Source organism: Priapulus caudatus, unplaced genomic scaffold (genome assembly GCF_000485595.1).
Source record: "Priapulus caudatus unplaced genomic scaffold, Priapulus_caudatus-5.0.1 Scaffold849, whole genome shotgun sequence".
NCBI lineage: Eukaryota > Metazoa > Priapulida > Priapulimorpha > Priapulimorphida > Priapulidae > Priapulus > Priapulus caudatus.
The window spans coordinates 82,983-98,190 of NW_014577910.1; the positions used below are offsets into that span (position 1 = coordinate 82,983).

A 15,208-nucleotide genomic window follows, 5' to 3' on the forward strand; every position below is an offset into this window, starting at 1 on the left:
AACAAATAAGACCGCCGATAGCGAAACCTGGTGGCACAAAATAGAACATGAGTTTTACGATTTACCTTGCTAATGTCACTCACAATATGTATCACAATATTTTTGACTTTTTCTGCAATTTTTTTAAACGTTTTCGAAATTGTGTAATTATAAAAAATTATTAATCTACTAAACAAGCATTATTTAGTAGATATCATAAAATGTTCACTTGTTTTATTTCTGTGTGCATAGCAGTCTACTTAGTCTTGTGAAAGCCACATACATAAAAGATATAAATAACTAGGCTAAGTATGTTATTTCTATTTCTATGATGAGAGCAAGCTTGACGCCTCTCTCCACGAGCCCGAGGATTCTCACATCAAATTGGTTTATCACAGCTAGCATGATGTCAGCGACACTGACACGGCATCCTGCTCAGCTCAAACCTTACTGAATACTGTTACTGTTAGTGTTGCGCATTCTGAAAGTGAAAGCCTCCTGGATTCCTCCACTAGCACGCACTATCTACGAGACATCGAGTTCCACCCGTCTGTAATTGCAAACGTACCGAGCACTGAAACTTTACTAGACGGAAGGCATCTGATGTGGAACAACGAGGAGCCATACTGCTCGTCAACGATTCATGCCAATGATGCAATTAATGAATGTAAACTTTCTTCTTCTTCGCGTGTCATGAATCACAGCGGTAGCGAATTCCTGCCAGACACACGTTCAGGCTTCTCAACGTTGGACGCAGGAACTGTATCTGTGACGGACGATGTTGCGAGTGTTCCGAGTGTCTGGAGTTCGAATACTGGTTATTCCGTATCTATGGAGACTTCAGGCAAGCCGCTTACTAATTGGAATCTATTCACAGATGACGTGTTTTCAAACGATTCGCCAGCCGGCCATGTCTTGACTGATGAGGTTTTGGACACGAATTTGACAGATGGTCAACTTGCAGTATCTTATTCGATTATGAATAGGAGTAGTGGTACTGGTTACTGTGCAGCTTCGTGTGTTGACACAGACATAAGTCTGGCTAGGGGACAGTATGTAGCTCCTCATGTAGTTACACTTACAGAAACAAACTTGGCCAATTCTCAGTATGTTGCTCCGTGTGTGCCCATAGCCACAAAATTAGAAGTTAACGCACTGTCATACAGTCACAGACACATTTCTAATCCTCACTCAAAGAGACCGCTGTCATATCAAAAGCAACGAGAGAAACAAAGGCTGATCAGATTACTGCACAGGTCAAAGTTGCGTGGTTCGCAGCTCTCTGGTTTGTTGCCCTGTTCAATGCAAAATGTTGCTGATGTTGACCAAGAGGATCCAGCGAAAAATAAAGTAGAAGATCTTACAAATACTGTTCAGATGCTGAGAGCAGATGTCAGGGAGATAAAGCAAATTTTATGTAGCCTGCTTGTGGATAGGTCTGGCTCTCAGTACATTGCCAGTAACGATAAGTCGCTGGATAACAGCGCAAATTCCTATGAAGAGGCTGGCAGCTCACCATTACAAGCACTGTCATGTATCTCAAAGGTTGAGAACACACCATGTTCGGTTGATGCACGACAACATGTTTCATCATTGGCCGTTGCATCTTTATCAATGTTGCCCATGTTGGAACACGTGGCTGAAGAATCCGAATCATTGACACCTCTAGGAAAGGTTTTTTCAGCAAAGGCAGCAGGCCTCCCACAGACGAGCAATTGTTTCCTCCCATCCAGCAGAATGTCACATGGAGCTGAACTAAAACTATGCGCAGCACCTGAGTGGGACATTGTCGACCTGTCACAATCACTTGAGGACACAGAGCCATTCTGTTCGACAGCAAGGGCAACAGGGGTCAGAACGCCTCAGCGAGGAGTATTATCCCCACAACCAGTTAATTCAAGGCTATCGTCAGTAATGACATCTCCACAGGCACACAACAAAATGTTACCGTTAGCAGCAACACCACCACAACGAGGCATCAGTGGCCGATGCAACATCTTCGGTAGTTCTCAATCAGAGACAGAAGGAGGTGAGACCGACGGCGCGTCGGCAGAATGCAAATGCGAATTCTGCGGCAAAACCGTACTGGGGGGTTACGGCGCTCTCGCTCGCCACAGACACGACCACCGGGCGGATGCGCAGTTCCACTGCAGGATTTGCGGTAACGTGCTGCTCTCCTTCCGAAATCTTGAAATGCATTATCGCGCCCACGCGACTGCACTGACCTTCAGATGTCCTCTGTGCGCGGCCGCGTTTCCGCAGCGTGGACAACTATACGCGCACATGCGGGAGGAACACACTAGAGGCGTTCTGCACAGGTGCAGCGTGTGTCTAAAGGTGTTCGGATCAGGGCAGAAGCTGCAGCGTCACGCAAGAAGCATGCACACGAAGAAGCGATGACGTGGTTAGTGCGTCGGCAAATGCGTTGAGTTCCGCTCAAGTTATTTTCTTGCCATTAGGTTCGGCAGAATAATTTCGCCTACTGTGGAATCGTGTTTGTCAACACCAACACTTACTACTTACTGATACGTTGAGTTTATTCAGTATAAATCGTTAATTTAATAGGATGATATGTATTGTACTAGGAGACTTATAAGGCACATTATTAGCCACACATTGTATAATATCAGTGATAATATGTACTTCTGATATGATCGGTATCAAATGGATACGAACTCCCCGATAAAGGACTGCAGATCAAATACTACAAGTCTTATACACTCTCAAGTACTATCCAAAAGTGGAATGATTGTCACACACGGCTGCATGCTCATGATATATAAAAATTAATGTTTCTTTTAATTTTCGAAATTTTAATTTGACTGGTTGGCAAATAAAAAACCGATCATGTCTTGATATTTTTGTTACACTTGAAATTAAGATGTCATTTTCTACAGCATAGGTTACAAGAGAAGGCATGCGTCAAAGATGTATTTATTTCCAAAAAAGAGTATAGTGCACTGCAGGGTTCGTAGCGGGTCTTCCAAAGTCTTATAAGTACTTATTTTGCCAAAAATAAAATAAGGGCCCTTGGTGAAATCTTAGAAAAGTACTTAATAGTCCTTGTTTTTTGCCAAAGGACCATTTTTACAAGCTGGAATAATTAAATCTGCTGTGGAAATGTGTATATTAATATTATTAGTGTACTATAATAGTCGGTGATCTATTAGAAATCGCGTAAAAAAGTCTTATTTTGGCCTCCAGAAAATTAAGGGTCTTATAAGTCCTTATTTCAACAGGTGTCTTACTACTATGAACCCTGCACTGTCACATAGCAAATCGCGATCTCGCTAACTTCGATTGTGAAAATTTAGTGAGTTTTTCAACTTTATAGAGCTTGTTGCTTTATTTTCTTGTTTGTGCACATCGGCAATCGTGGTATGAACTTGTGTGTTGTAGTGGAGCATCTGAACGGCATTTATAGAAAGTTATTACTAATAATAGGCGAAAGAGACTAAAGAAACATTAAGACTTTGGTATCAAATACAGCATCGCGCCACATTCCGTTTTGTAGGTTAATGTAGGCGTACACGGAACTAGCGCACGCTCGCTGGTCGATTGGCCGCCAAGATAGCGTTTTTCGGCGAAGCTTATGCGCTCAAAACGGACAGGTGTGTGCCTGGGACTCTTTTTTGTACTTAACGTCGACATTTGGTCATTTTCATCAAGAGAAGACGCCGATATGCAAGCACCCCAAACTTCTCAAAATTAGTATAGGAAGGAACTTATTGCGAGGCAGTGCCACCTTCAGGAAGAGNCTGTCTGATGACATTATTGTTCACGGGAAAACACAAGAGGATCATGATGCAAGCCTTCAAGCAACATTGGGAAAGCTCAGTGATAATGGAGCAAAGCTGAACAGTGACAAATGTATCTTCTCAGTGAGAGAGCTGACATTCTTTGGCCATGTGTTCGGAGGAAATGGTATGTCAGCCGATCCCGACAAGATCAAGACGATCGCGAACTCTCCAGCTCCTACAAGTGTCAGTGAAATTCGTTCCTTTTTGGGTATGACCCAATATGTATCACGATACATTCCAGAGTACGCAACACTCACGGAACCATTGAGACAGCTGACAAAGAAGGATGCCGCATGGAGTTGGTCGGATCGTGAACAGCAGGCATTTAACAAGCTCAAGATGTCACTGACAGGTGCTCATGTTATGGCATATTTCAGTCCTGCCGAGCAGACGGAGATCCTAGTTGACGCAAGTCCAGTTGGGCTTGGGGCGATACTGATGCAAAAGGGTAAAGTAATTTGCTATGCGAGTCGTGCCCTTACCGATGTTGAGCAGCGCTACTCCCAGACGGACAGAGAAATGCTAGCAGTAGTGTACGGGGTCGAACATTTCCACCTTTACCTGTACGGCTCCTCATTCACTGTGTTGACAGATCACAAACCTTTGCTAGGTATTGTAAACAGTCTGAAAACAGCAACAGCACGTATGGAGAGATGGCGACTGAGGCTCATGCCCTATGAGATGACACTGAAGTATCGTCCAGGTCGAGATGACCAAAACCCGGCTGACTACATAAGCCGTCATCCCCAGACACTCCCAGAACGTGAGAATGCGGGAGAAGCCTATGTGAACTACATATGCAAGAACGCAGTCCCGAAAACAATGACATTGGATGAAGTTCGAGTTGCAACACAGCAAGATGACATTCTACAGAAAGTAATCCTCGCCGTGCAGACAGGCCGGTGGCAGGATGTGATTTGAAACAGTACCAACTGTTTCAGAGATGAGATCTCCATTAGTAACGGTGTTGTTATTAGAGACCATCGCCTGGTCATCCCAGCAAGTCTCCAAGACAAGGTCATTGCGATTGCCCATCAGTCACACCAGGGTATAGTAAAGACCAAACAGCTAATCAGAGAAAAGGTCTGGTTTCCAGGAATAGACAAACAAGTAGAAGAAGCTGTGAAGTCGTGCATTCCGTGTATGGCATCTTACCCAGGTCCCACTCAGCGTGAGCCCATTAAGCCTACCCCACTACCAACAGCGCCATGGGTGAACATTGCGATGGACTTTGCCGGTCCGTTCCCGACAGGTGATTACCTGCTGGGTCGCGATTGATGAGTATAGCCGTTATCCAGAGGTTGAGATAATTTCATCAACGTCCGCTAAGGTGGTCTTACCGGTATTAGAAACATTTTTGCACGACAAGGTATACCCACAACTGTAAAAAGCGATAACGGTCCGCCCTCAATGGAGGGAATTCAGTGATTTGCTCGGAAATACGGTTTCCACCATCGGAAAGTCACGCCCTGTGGCCAGAGGCCAATGGTGAGGCCGAGCGTTTCATGGCTACATTGAATAAGAAACATTAGATCATCAGTTGCAGAGAACAGCAATTGGAAGACCGAGTACAGCTATTCTTGCGACAATACAGAGCTACTCCGCATACAAGCATCAAAATCTCCCCGTTTTGAGGTTCTGACAGGTCGAAAGATGAACATCGGACTCCTGAGGTGATTTCACATCACATTTGTGAACCTGCCCACATAAACATTTCTCAAAATGATGAGGCCAGCAAACACAAAATGCAGTCTATGCAGACAGCAACGACACACAAAGTTGTTCCTTAGGCTGCGGCTGTGATTCGTGTGACTGGAAACAACGACGCAACAAACTTACTCCACCGTTGATCCAAGACCCTGCATAATCGTGACAAGAAAGGTAGTATGATTACTGCACAACGTGGTGAATCGCTCATACTCGTAATTCATCATTTTCAAACGTATACATGGAAATCATCCGATGCCAGTGATGAGTGAGGAGCATTACGATATCCAGAGTGGAGACCCTGAACATCCGTCGCAGTGTGAATCGCCACAATCTTCTAGATGCCCAACGAGAACGCCTGATTCTCCGAGACATCTCCAACCAATCGGTTCCACTCCAGTCAGGAGAGCGTTGTCCACTCCAGTCCAGCCCGTTGCAGGTTCCAGGCCTAGCCGAGTGCGAAAACCGCCTGAACATTTGAAAGATTTACGTTGTGGGCTAATGTGAAATCTGTGTGATTAAGAAGGTTCCAGTTATTGATGTTGCTGTGGTAAACTAGCTTCAGTGAATGAAAATTCAGTGGAAACTCTTGACAATTGTTTTATGTAATTTAGTCAAGTCGAGCGAAGACTCATTTTTCATTTTTTTTTTTGCAAGAAGAAAGAGTTATGCTGCAGTTAATAGTGTGATTTTATTACATCAGTGATCAGAGACAGACAATTACGTTAGATTTTGACAGTTAGTATTTGTACTGAACAAGAGCGTGTTGAATTTGTATTTGAGATTTGAATGTGTTATGAGAGTTCAATCTGACGAGTAACTAGTTTGATAAGTATTTGTAACCTGAATGGTAATCTTAGCTATTGTAAAATGTCAAGATCTTTCCAAAAGTTAAGTTTTGTATGTAGAGAAAATCTCTTCGTTAAGATAAGGAGGAATGTTGTGTTCAAGCTTATTAGTTATTTCCATTATGTTTGTGCACTAGATGGCGACACAGTATAAAGCACGTTAGAACAAGAGTAGCCATCTTTTAGACGGAGATCAAACACACGAGCTGTGTAAATGTAAACCGGACTATAACCTTAATAAACAGACATAACACACGAGCTGTGTTTACTATGTGTGTATATAACTATGCAACATAACAGTGACGTTAGTGTGCGTGTGGACTGTCGACGCGGTACCAGTCTACACTACGTAGTGTTAGAGTTCAGTGAGCGAGGGGAACTACGGAGGCAATATTTTTATTTTTCAAATGAAATAATCTGAATGAGCTTTCAAAACTAGCAGGAATTTCAGGAATTGATAGCCGGATTTGATAGTCTTAATATTCAAGATGAAAGAGAGAGGGGAAAACACCCCCCTTTTTAAAAGAAATCTCGGCGTGAAAAGTCAATACAGCCACCTATTTTTACAATTCTTGGGCCGGATTTTGTCGCGCGAAAAATACCCTTTACCGGAGATTTGGGAACGCGCATGCGGTCCTTCCGACTCGGAGGGGGAGCCGGGGTTACTACGAGACGCGCGCATGAACTCCGTGATCAGGGCCGTAGATAGCGGGGGGGGGGATATTATTCCCCCCACACTTATTGAGGTGTACTTGAGGTGTATGACGTGTACAATCATGACATCCCCGCTACTTTAAGGAGGAAAATGGGGGAAAATTTCATATTTTACAGACACTAAATACTGAACATTTATCTACAAATCCGTCATCTCTATTCATACTCTCCTAATCTATTATTACACAAATGGAAAGTAACATACATCACTGGTAAATGTCTGTAAACTCGTTCCAAGAATGATATTATTTTACTGAAAACTCTGACGGTTATTTTGGTGAGAGGGTCTATGTCCCCGGTGTATGCACGCGAACGTACCCTGGGGTACGATCCGGTATACCGGAACGTACCCTGGTACTATATTATATGCCGGACCGTACCTAGCCTACTCCACTAACTAGTCTAGGGAGTCGCCTACGCCTACTCCCTAACCCGAACCCGAACCCTAACCCTAATCCTTAACCCTAACCCTAACCCTAATCCTAACCCTAACCATATCAAATAGTGACCAGGGTACGTTCCGGTATACCGGACCGTACCCAGGGTACGTTCCGGCAGTACACTGGGGGACATAGACCCTATGAGCGTTAATTTTGCATGCATATACGATTTTTTGTTCAAAATTCCTAAATCACGTCTTATCACTGCTCACGAAAGTTAAATCCCTGATTTATTCAAAATTAGAATAGACCTATTGAGAGTTGGGATATTTAATTTTCACGGGATTGAATGGGAAAATTCAATTTCATCACACTTTTTTGGAGGGGGTGGGGGTGCTGAGACCAGAACGGAAATATATTCCCGATTTTGTATAAGGGGTGAAAATATGCACTTGGTTGTTTTTCTCATACTTTTTTGTACGGTTTTAGCGTTCTCAGTAAAATATACGTTTTATCAAAATTTCAGGGGGAGGTGATTCCAATGCTGTAGTTGTCAGTGGCGGATCCAGGGGGGGAGGCACAGGGTCGCCCCCTGGAATTTTCAGGGCAAGGGTATTTTAGCCTAGGTAAGTCTGCACTGGTAACCCCAGTGAGGGCAGGTATATAGCACAGATTTAGTAGTAAGTATTTTAGTCTTTGGTGTCCCCAACGATAAAAAATACTCAACTCAACACTGATATTATTGTGATGAAGATTGTTTAATAATGTTGCCTCAGAGTGCAGGAAATTGCATCTAAGAGGTGTAATTTTCAACAAAATTTCCAGGGAGGACCACCTAAACAAGTGGGGGACACCCCCTAAATCTCCTGATATATTATTATAAAGATGTCCAAAATTGATTGCTTTTATATTGCAACTTTTTAACAATTCCACACAGTGGGAGGGAGACACCCCCTCCAATACTCTCCCTCTCGGGCGCTTCGTGCCCTTGAGCTCGCATGATTCGCCCCACCCCCCCACTATAATTCACTTCTGGATCCGCCACTGCTTGTGTGTGTGTGTGTGGGTGGGGGGAAGGGTTGCGTGTTATTAAACCTCTAGGATCCAAAGAAAAAAATACCCATAGAATTCACAAATATTTCACTTACAATTTCAATTTTTTTCAATATCCTCAAAAACGGCCATCTTGAAGGTTCTAAATTGCTAAAATCCAAAAGCTTCCACCCCCTGGACCCCGGGCCTGTCTACGCCACTGCCTGTGATGAACAATTGCCGTGTTAGCAACTGCGGGCAAGCAATTGTTATGTAACCGGAGAATGTAAAATGTCATTACGCCTGGCGTTGTGTTTATAAATTCCTCGGAATTTGAACATGGGAACACGGCGCTATGACTTCCCTACTGTCAACTTGAAATAGCGAAAGTGAAATTGCGATAGTGAAAGGTTGTGGCCGCACTAGGAACCTATGGGGAGCCTCTCGATCACTTCTCAGAGAGAAGGTTAACTCCGACATATGTCGCCAACACAGCGCAGCAACATCTCGTGAATAACGATATACGATAACGCGATATCGATCATCCGCAGCTCACTTGACTTGTTATTTCTAAGGCCGTACATCGTATCAAAGGCACGTAAAACGCGTATCGTATAGATTTCCATACACGCAGAAAACTAAACGAAATACGTAATCGATATTAGATGGCGCAATAGGTAATTTTAAAGGTGCAGCATATATACTCGCCCACCCTCCCCCGATCGATCACTTTCGCGCGTGGTTAATGGGCCACTTGACGGTCTGCATGAGTCAGTCGATCGTTTCGATCGTTTCTTTTACTCAAGTAAAATGACGCATGAGTCAAATTACTCAACGAAAATCCGCCGCACACGTGAGTAAAATGACGCATGAGTCAAATTACTCAACGAAAATCCGCCGCACACGTGAGTAAAAGGACGCATGCGTCAAATTACTCAACGAAAATCCGCCGCACACGTGAGTAAAATGACTCATGCGTCAGTTTATTTGAGTAAAATAACTCACGTGTGCGCCGAGCGTTAGCTTGCAGGTTAAAATCAGTGGCAGCAAGAACAAGTCCGCAGCTGCAGCTACAGCACACACGCATCTATTGACTATATAACAACCATGTTATATATGTTTTTAACAATGTTGTTATATGTAGTCAATAGATGCGTGTGTGCTGTAGCTGCAGGTGCGGACTTGTTCTTGCTGCCAGTGATTAAAATTGGGTGAGAATGATTTCTATAAACTACCGGGATCAATGTACAATGAACGAGATTAAGGTGTGTCCATGCAGCGACATCAATTGCGGCGCTTCGAACGTGGCTCACACAGTGGCGTAGACAGGTCCTCAGTTGTGGGGGGGGGGATGATTTCGCTGTTACTTCCATGACAGTAGCGCACACCGCGAGCGCCTTGTGTGTGTGTGTGTGTGTGTGTGTCAGTGGCGTAGACAGGTCCTCAGTTGTGGGGGGGGGGATGATTTCGCTGTTACTTCCATGACAGTAGCGCACACCGCGAGCGCCTTGGCGCAAAGCCCTTAATGGGTGGGGTCCAGGGGCCCGCCCTAGGGCCCCTGTCAGGGTGCAGGGGCAGAGCTCTTGCCCGGGGTCGAGGGGGCGGAGCCCCCGGAAGCTCTTGGATTTTAGCAATTTAGAACCTTCAAGATGGCCGTTTTTGAGGGAATTGAAAAAAATTGATATTGTAAGTGCAATTTTGTGAATTCTAGGGTAATTTTTTTCTTTGGATCCTAGAGCTTTAATAACACGCAACCCCCCCCCACACACACACACACACAACCAGTGGCGGATCCAAAAGAAAATTCTAGGGGTGGCGAATCATGCGAGCTCAATGGCACGAAGCGCCCGGGGGGTAGGGGAGTTGGAGGGGGTGTCACCCTCCCATTGTGTGGAATTGTTGAAAAGTTGCAATCTAAAAGCACTCAATTTTGGACATTCTTATCATAGAATATCAGGATTTTCCTCCATTCAGGTGCGTGTCGCCCTCCTGTTTAAGGGGGGGGGGGGGTCCGCGGGATTTTGTTGAAGTAACACCTCTTCGATGCAATTTCCTGCACTATGAGGCAGCACTATTAAACAACTTCAGTCACAATAACATCACTGTTGAGTTGAGTATTTTTACCTTAGGGGACACCAGACTAAAATACTTACTACCAAATCTGTACTATGTACATGTCCTCACTATAGGGTTACCAGTGCAGATTTACCTAGGCTAAAATACATTTGCCCTGAAAATTCTAGGGGCGCGACCGCCCGCGTGCTACCGACCCCCGTTGACAACTACAGCACTGGAATCCATCTCCCCTGAAATTTTGATAAAACGATATATTTTACTGAGAACGTTAAAACTCGCAAAAAAATATGAAGAAAAACAACCAGATTTGAACAAAAAAAGTGCATTTTTCTCACCCCTTATACAAAATCAGGATATACTTCTGGTCGGGTCTCAGCACCCCCATCCCCCCAAAAAAGTGAGATAAAATAGAATTTTCCCATTTCAATCCCGTGAAGAATTCAACATCCCAAACTCTCAATAGGTCTATTCTAATTTTGAATAAAGCAAGGATTTAACTTTTCGTGAGCCGTGATAAGACAAAGATTTTGAAAAAAAATCGTATATGCGGGACACCCGATCAAAATTCAACCGGTCTGAGTTTCAGCTAAATAATAATGTCATTCCGTTGGAACGCATTTACAGGCCATTTCTACAGTGCAATGCTATGTCACGTATCCATTTCTGTAAGTATACTCATTAGGAGAGTATGAATAGCGAGTGAACGGATGTTGTTAGATAAATACTCCCAGTATTTTTAGTTGTTCTGTAAAATAAAAAAATTTCCACATTTTCGTTCACTGAAAGTAGGGACGAAAGCCAGTACCCACCTCAATAAGGTGTGGGGGATATTGAACACCGCCATCCCCTGATCCCCCGCTATCTACGCCCCTGTCAGTATAAACTTGCCAAGATTGTGGACTTTGATATGCACTACAAATATTCATAATCCAAAATCATAATCTTTGTTAGCAAGTACTCTAACAGGGCCGCGGCGGAACAATTTGTCTGAAGTGGGGTGCTGCAGATCTTGTTACGCTCGACAGTGGCCAATGCAGGGTTTTCGAGGACGGGCTGGAATGAAACAGGCGGTGGTATGCGGGTCCTCCCCCAGAAAATGTTGCAATCCCACTTTTCTTCCTGACAAGTAGGCGGGGATGATTGTAACAGCCCCGAGTCCACCCCGACGTCAATTTAAGTGGGGGATGCATCCCCCCATCCCCCCCGCTATCTACGCCCCTGGGCTCACATATGCACCCCACAATATACTCAAGAGTAGATAATAACAACTCTGTTATATTATCTAACTGTTATAACTAAAATAACTGTTAAACTAATATAACTGTTAAAGTAATATAACAAACTGTTATATTATCTACTCTTGATATACTGTGTACGCAATAGTTTTCGCGTACAGATATTTTCGCGAATTCAGACTTGACGGACAATTTCGCGAATGGTTAATTTCGCGGTCAGTGAATTATGAATTATGTGGTATTATTCGGTATGAACTATTCGCGTGTTGTTATTTTCGTGGTCGAGAACGCGTTCGTGAAATTCGCGAAAATTAAACTACCGCGAAACATACAGCGTATGCAGTACTACGCATAACGACCCCCCCTCCCCCATCCACACACACACACGCACACACGCGCGCGCGCACCATCCTAGTAAATTAAGCTGGGTGCAATGTGCATGTTTCTAGTAACAATACCACAGCGTGCCGTAAATATAAATTAATGCTGTAGAGAAGCGTCATTGAAACGTCTTATTGCTTGGAACCGTAGGTAGTACAGCACTATCGACGTATCGTTCGCACGCTATTAACGCGTACGCGTCTTCGATTTTTTGCGTCAACATCCATATCAGGAACAGTAATTTTTTTAATATACTACAGCTGTAGTGTAACAATTATTCACTCTATTAGGTCGCATAATAGCGGAATACCACGTCGGAGAGTGTACAATGTAGTTTCGCCGACTTTTCATGCGTCACTTGTTATATCGTTGACGGCTTCGGGAAATCGATAAAAACGCCGGTTAAACCAGCCAACACGCAACGGATTCTATTTCATCGCAACTAGAACACAAATTCTGGAGTGTCAATACAGGGCTCCTGTTAGGTACACAGTGGAATTATGGGTCGAGAATATTATACAGCAGACCCCGCGTAGAGGGAACAGTATAGGCGTAAAACACTGTCAACATGCAGGCTAGACTGTATACGTATAATAACGTGATGGCCATGGGACCAATGACTTAATTATTAAAGTTATACAGCTGACCCCGTGTAGAGAGAACAGGGAAGGTGTACAGTAGTGTCAACATGCTGGTGTAGTACGGCGTTTTAGCTTTGAGATGGAGACATGGGGAATTTGGCACATTAATCATGGAAAATTAGTGTTCAGGGACGGCCGGCCATGGACCCAGAAGACATGCTGAATACTTTAGAGCACACATAATTCAGCGTGAACAGAATACATTTTAGATTAGCTACATACTTTAGAGCACACATAATTCAGCGTGGACAGAATACATTTTAGATTAGCTACATACTTTAGAGCACACATAATTCAGCGTGGACAGAATGCATTTCAGAATGGTACGAACACATTAACTTGCGACGCGACTTTAAGAATGCGACGCGGTTTACCAAACGGCCATCATTAAACAGACAAATTCACAGACACATTAAGCAGACAACGTCAACTGTGGTCGACGCTCCTACCTGGTACCTTCGAACATTAGTCGCGACCGGTCATTATATCCACTACCCGCGCCATAAATTAGTTTAATAGTTGTCACCGTTTATACAACTGTTACGTCCTACTGTCTACGTTAGAGATATATTCATCACTACACAGGCTAGCCTGTGTATGTAATAAAGTGATGACCGTGGGACCAATGAGTTAATTATTAAAGTTATCCATCAGGTTGCAGTGACAGATTCATGGGTCACCGTGGAGACATCACACCCACCCACACACACACACACACACACCCACACACACACACACACACACACACACACACACACACACACACACACCACACAATCACACACCACACCACCCACACCACACACAACAGCACACACACACCACACCACACACACACCACACACCGCACGGCACGCACGCCCATTACGCAGCACACGCACCAGCACACACTGGCCACACCACACGCACACAAGCACACACACCACACACACACACTGCTCTCTCTCTCTCTCTCTTCACACACACCATGCCCCACACACAACACACACACACACAACACACATACAACACACACACGGCACGCACGCACGCACGCAGCGCACGCACGCACGCACAACACGCCCACGCACGAAACGCACGCGCACGCAGCGCACAGATGCCAGCGCAGGCAGGCAACACACCGCACACATACACACGCACCGCCGCCACGCACGCACGCACGCATGCACACAACACACACACACTTCACGCGCCACACACACACACACACAACACACACATACGCCACACGCACACACGGCCACACACACACAGCACGGCACGCGCACAGCCGCACGCACACACACAACACACACGCACACACACACACACACACACACACAAACACACGCACACGCACACACACACGACCACACACACACACACACACACGACACACACAACACACACACTATATATATATATATATATATATATATATACGGATGTGGATCACGTCTGTGACAGCACAGAACGTAAACAGACCCGCAGACCGGAAAATACCCGCATTCAAATTACACACGAGGCGCGCGCGCCTAAACATTGACTCTGGATATGTGAATGTGTGTGCGTGTGTGTGTGCGTGTGTGTGTGCGTGTGTGTGTGTGTGTGTGAGAGAGAGAGAGAGAGAGAGAGTGTGTGTGTGTTTTTGAAGACCGCATAAACAACACACACAGACGCACGCACGAATGAATACAGGTGTACGTATGCACAACCACGCACGCACGGACGCACACGCATGATAGGCAACCTTGAAAATGGTATAACTGGACGTGAAGCATGGTCAGCACAAATAAGCCATATCGGAAAGTCCCCGCCAAGAAAAGAGGGGTATAAACAGCCCTTTTATAACATGGGTAGTATAGGACTATTCTAGGTTAACGACGTACTAGTGTAGAAGAAGACGGAGGCTGAGTGAGGGACAGGGGAGGGAAGGGATAGGATGGGAGGAGGTGAAGTCGCATATCTTCTAGTTAACAGTACTATAAACTTGTGTTCGCTGCTGTCACACTATTTGCTACAAGAAAGATTAAAAGAGATATCGAGGTGGTCCATTTCCAATTTTTCGATTAAAAATTCCATTTTTCAGTTCCCTGTTAATTTCGTTTTCCTGCGCCCCGATTGACTTCTCTTCCCGGACAACGGCTAGCTTAGGCCTACCCAGTATTTCCTGGTTCCCAGATATTTAAAATGGTTCAATCCCGCGTCCCGCGAATAACCGTTCGCCCCTCGCGGCAACGCTCGCTGCAACCCTCGCACGGTCACTACATATAAACGCTGCTGGGGGGGGGGGCGTAGAGCCTCACATCAGCAGCCTTAGCAGCTAACAGGTGAGCAACTGAAATAATTAATACTGCTCGCCACAAAAGCCGGCGCTACCGGCGCTATACCTATCACCCGCGTCGCTTGCCGAGCTGATTGGAGCATGAGATGGTA

General features: G+C 44.8%; 1 protein-coding gene across 1 annotated transcript; it reads left to right on the top strand.

The window, feature by feature from the left end:
• The first annotated feature begins 1,281 nt into the window (after positions 1-1,281).
• LOC106813955 (sal-like protein 1) lies at positions 1,282-2,379 on the top strand. The gene has a single exon (XM_014818204.1). The coding sequence runs from the start codon at positions 1,282-1,284 to the stop codon at positions 2,377-2,379; it is 1,098 nt and encodes a 365-aa protein (XP_014673690.1).
• Positions 2,380-15,208: the final 12,829 nt, after the last annotated feature.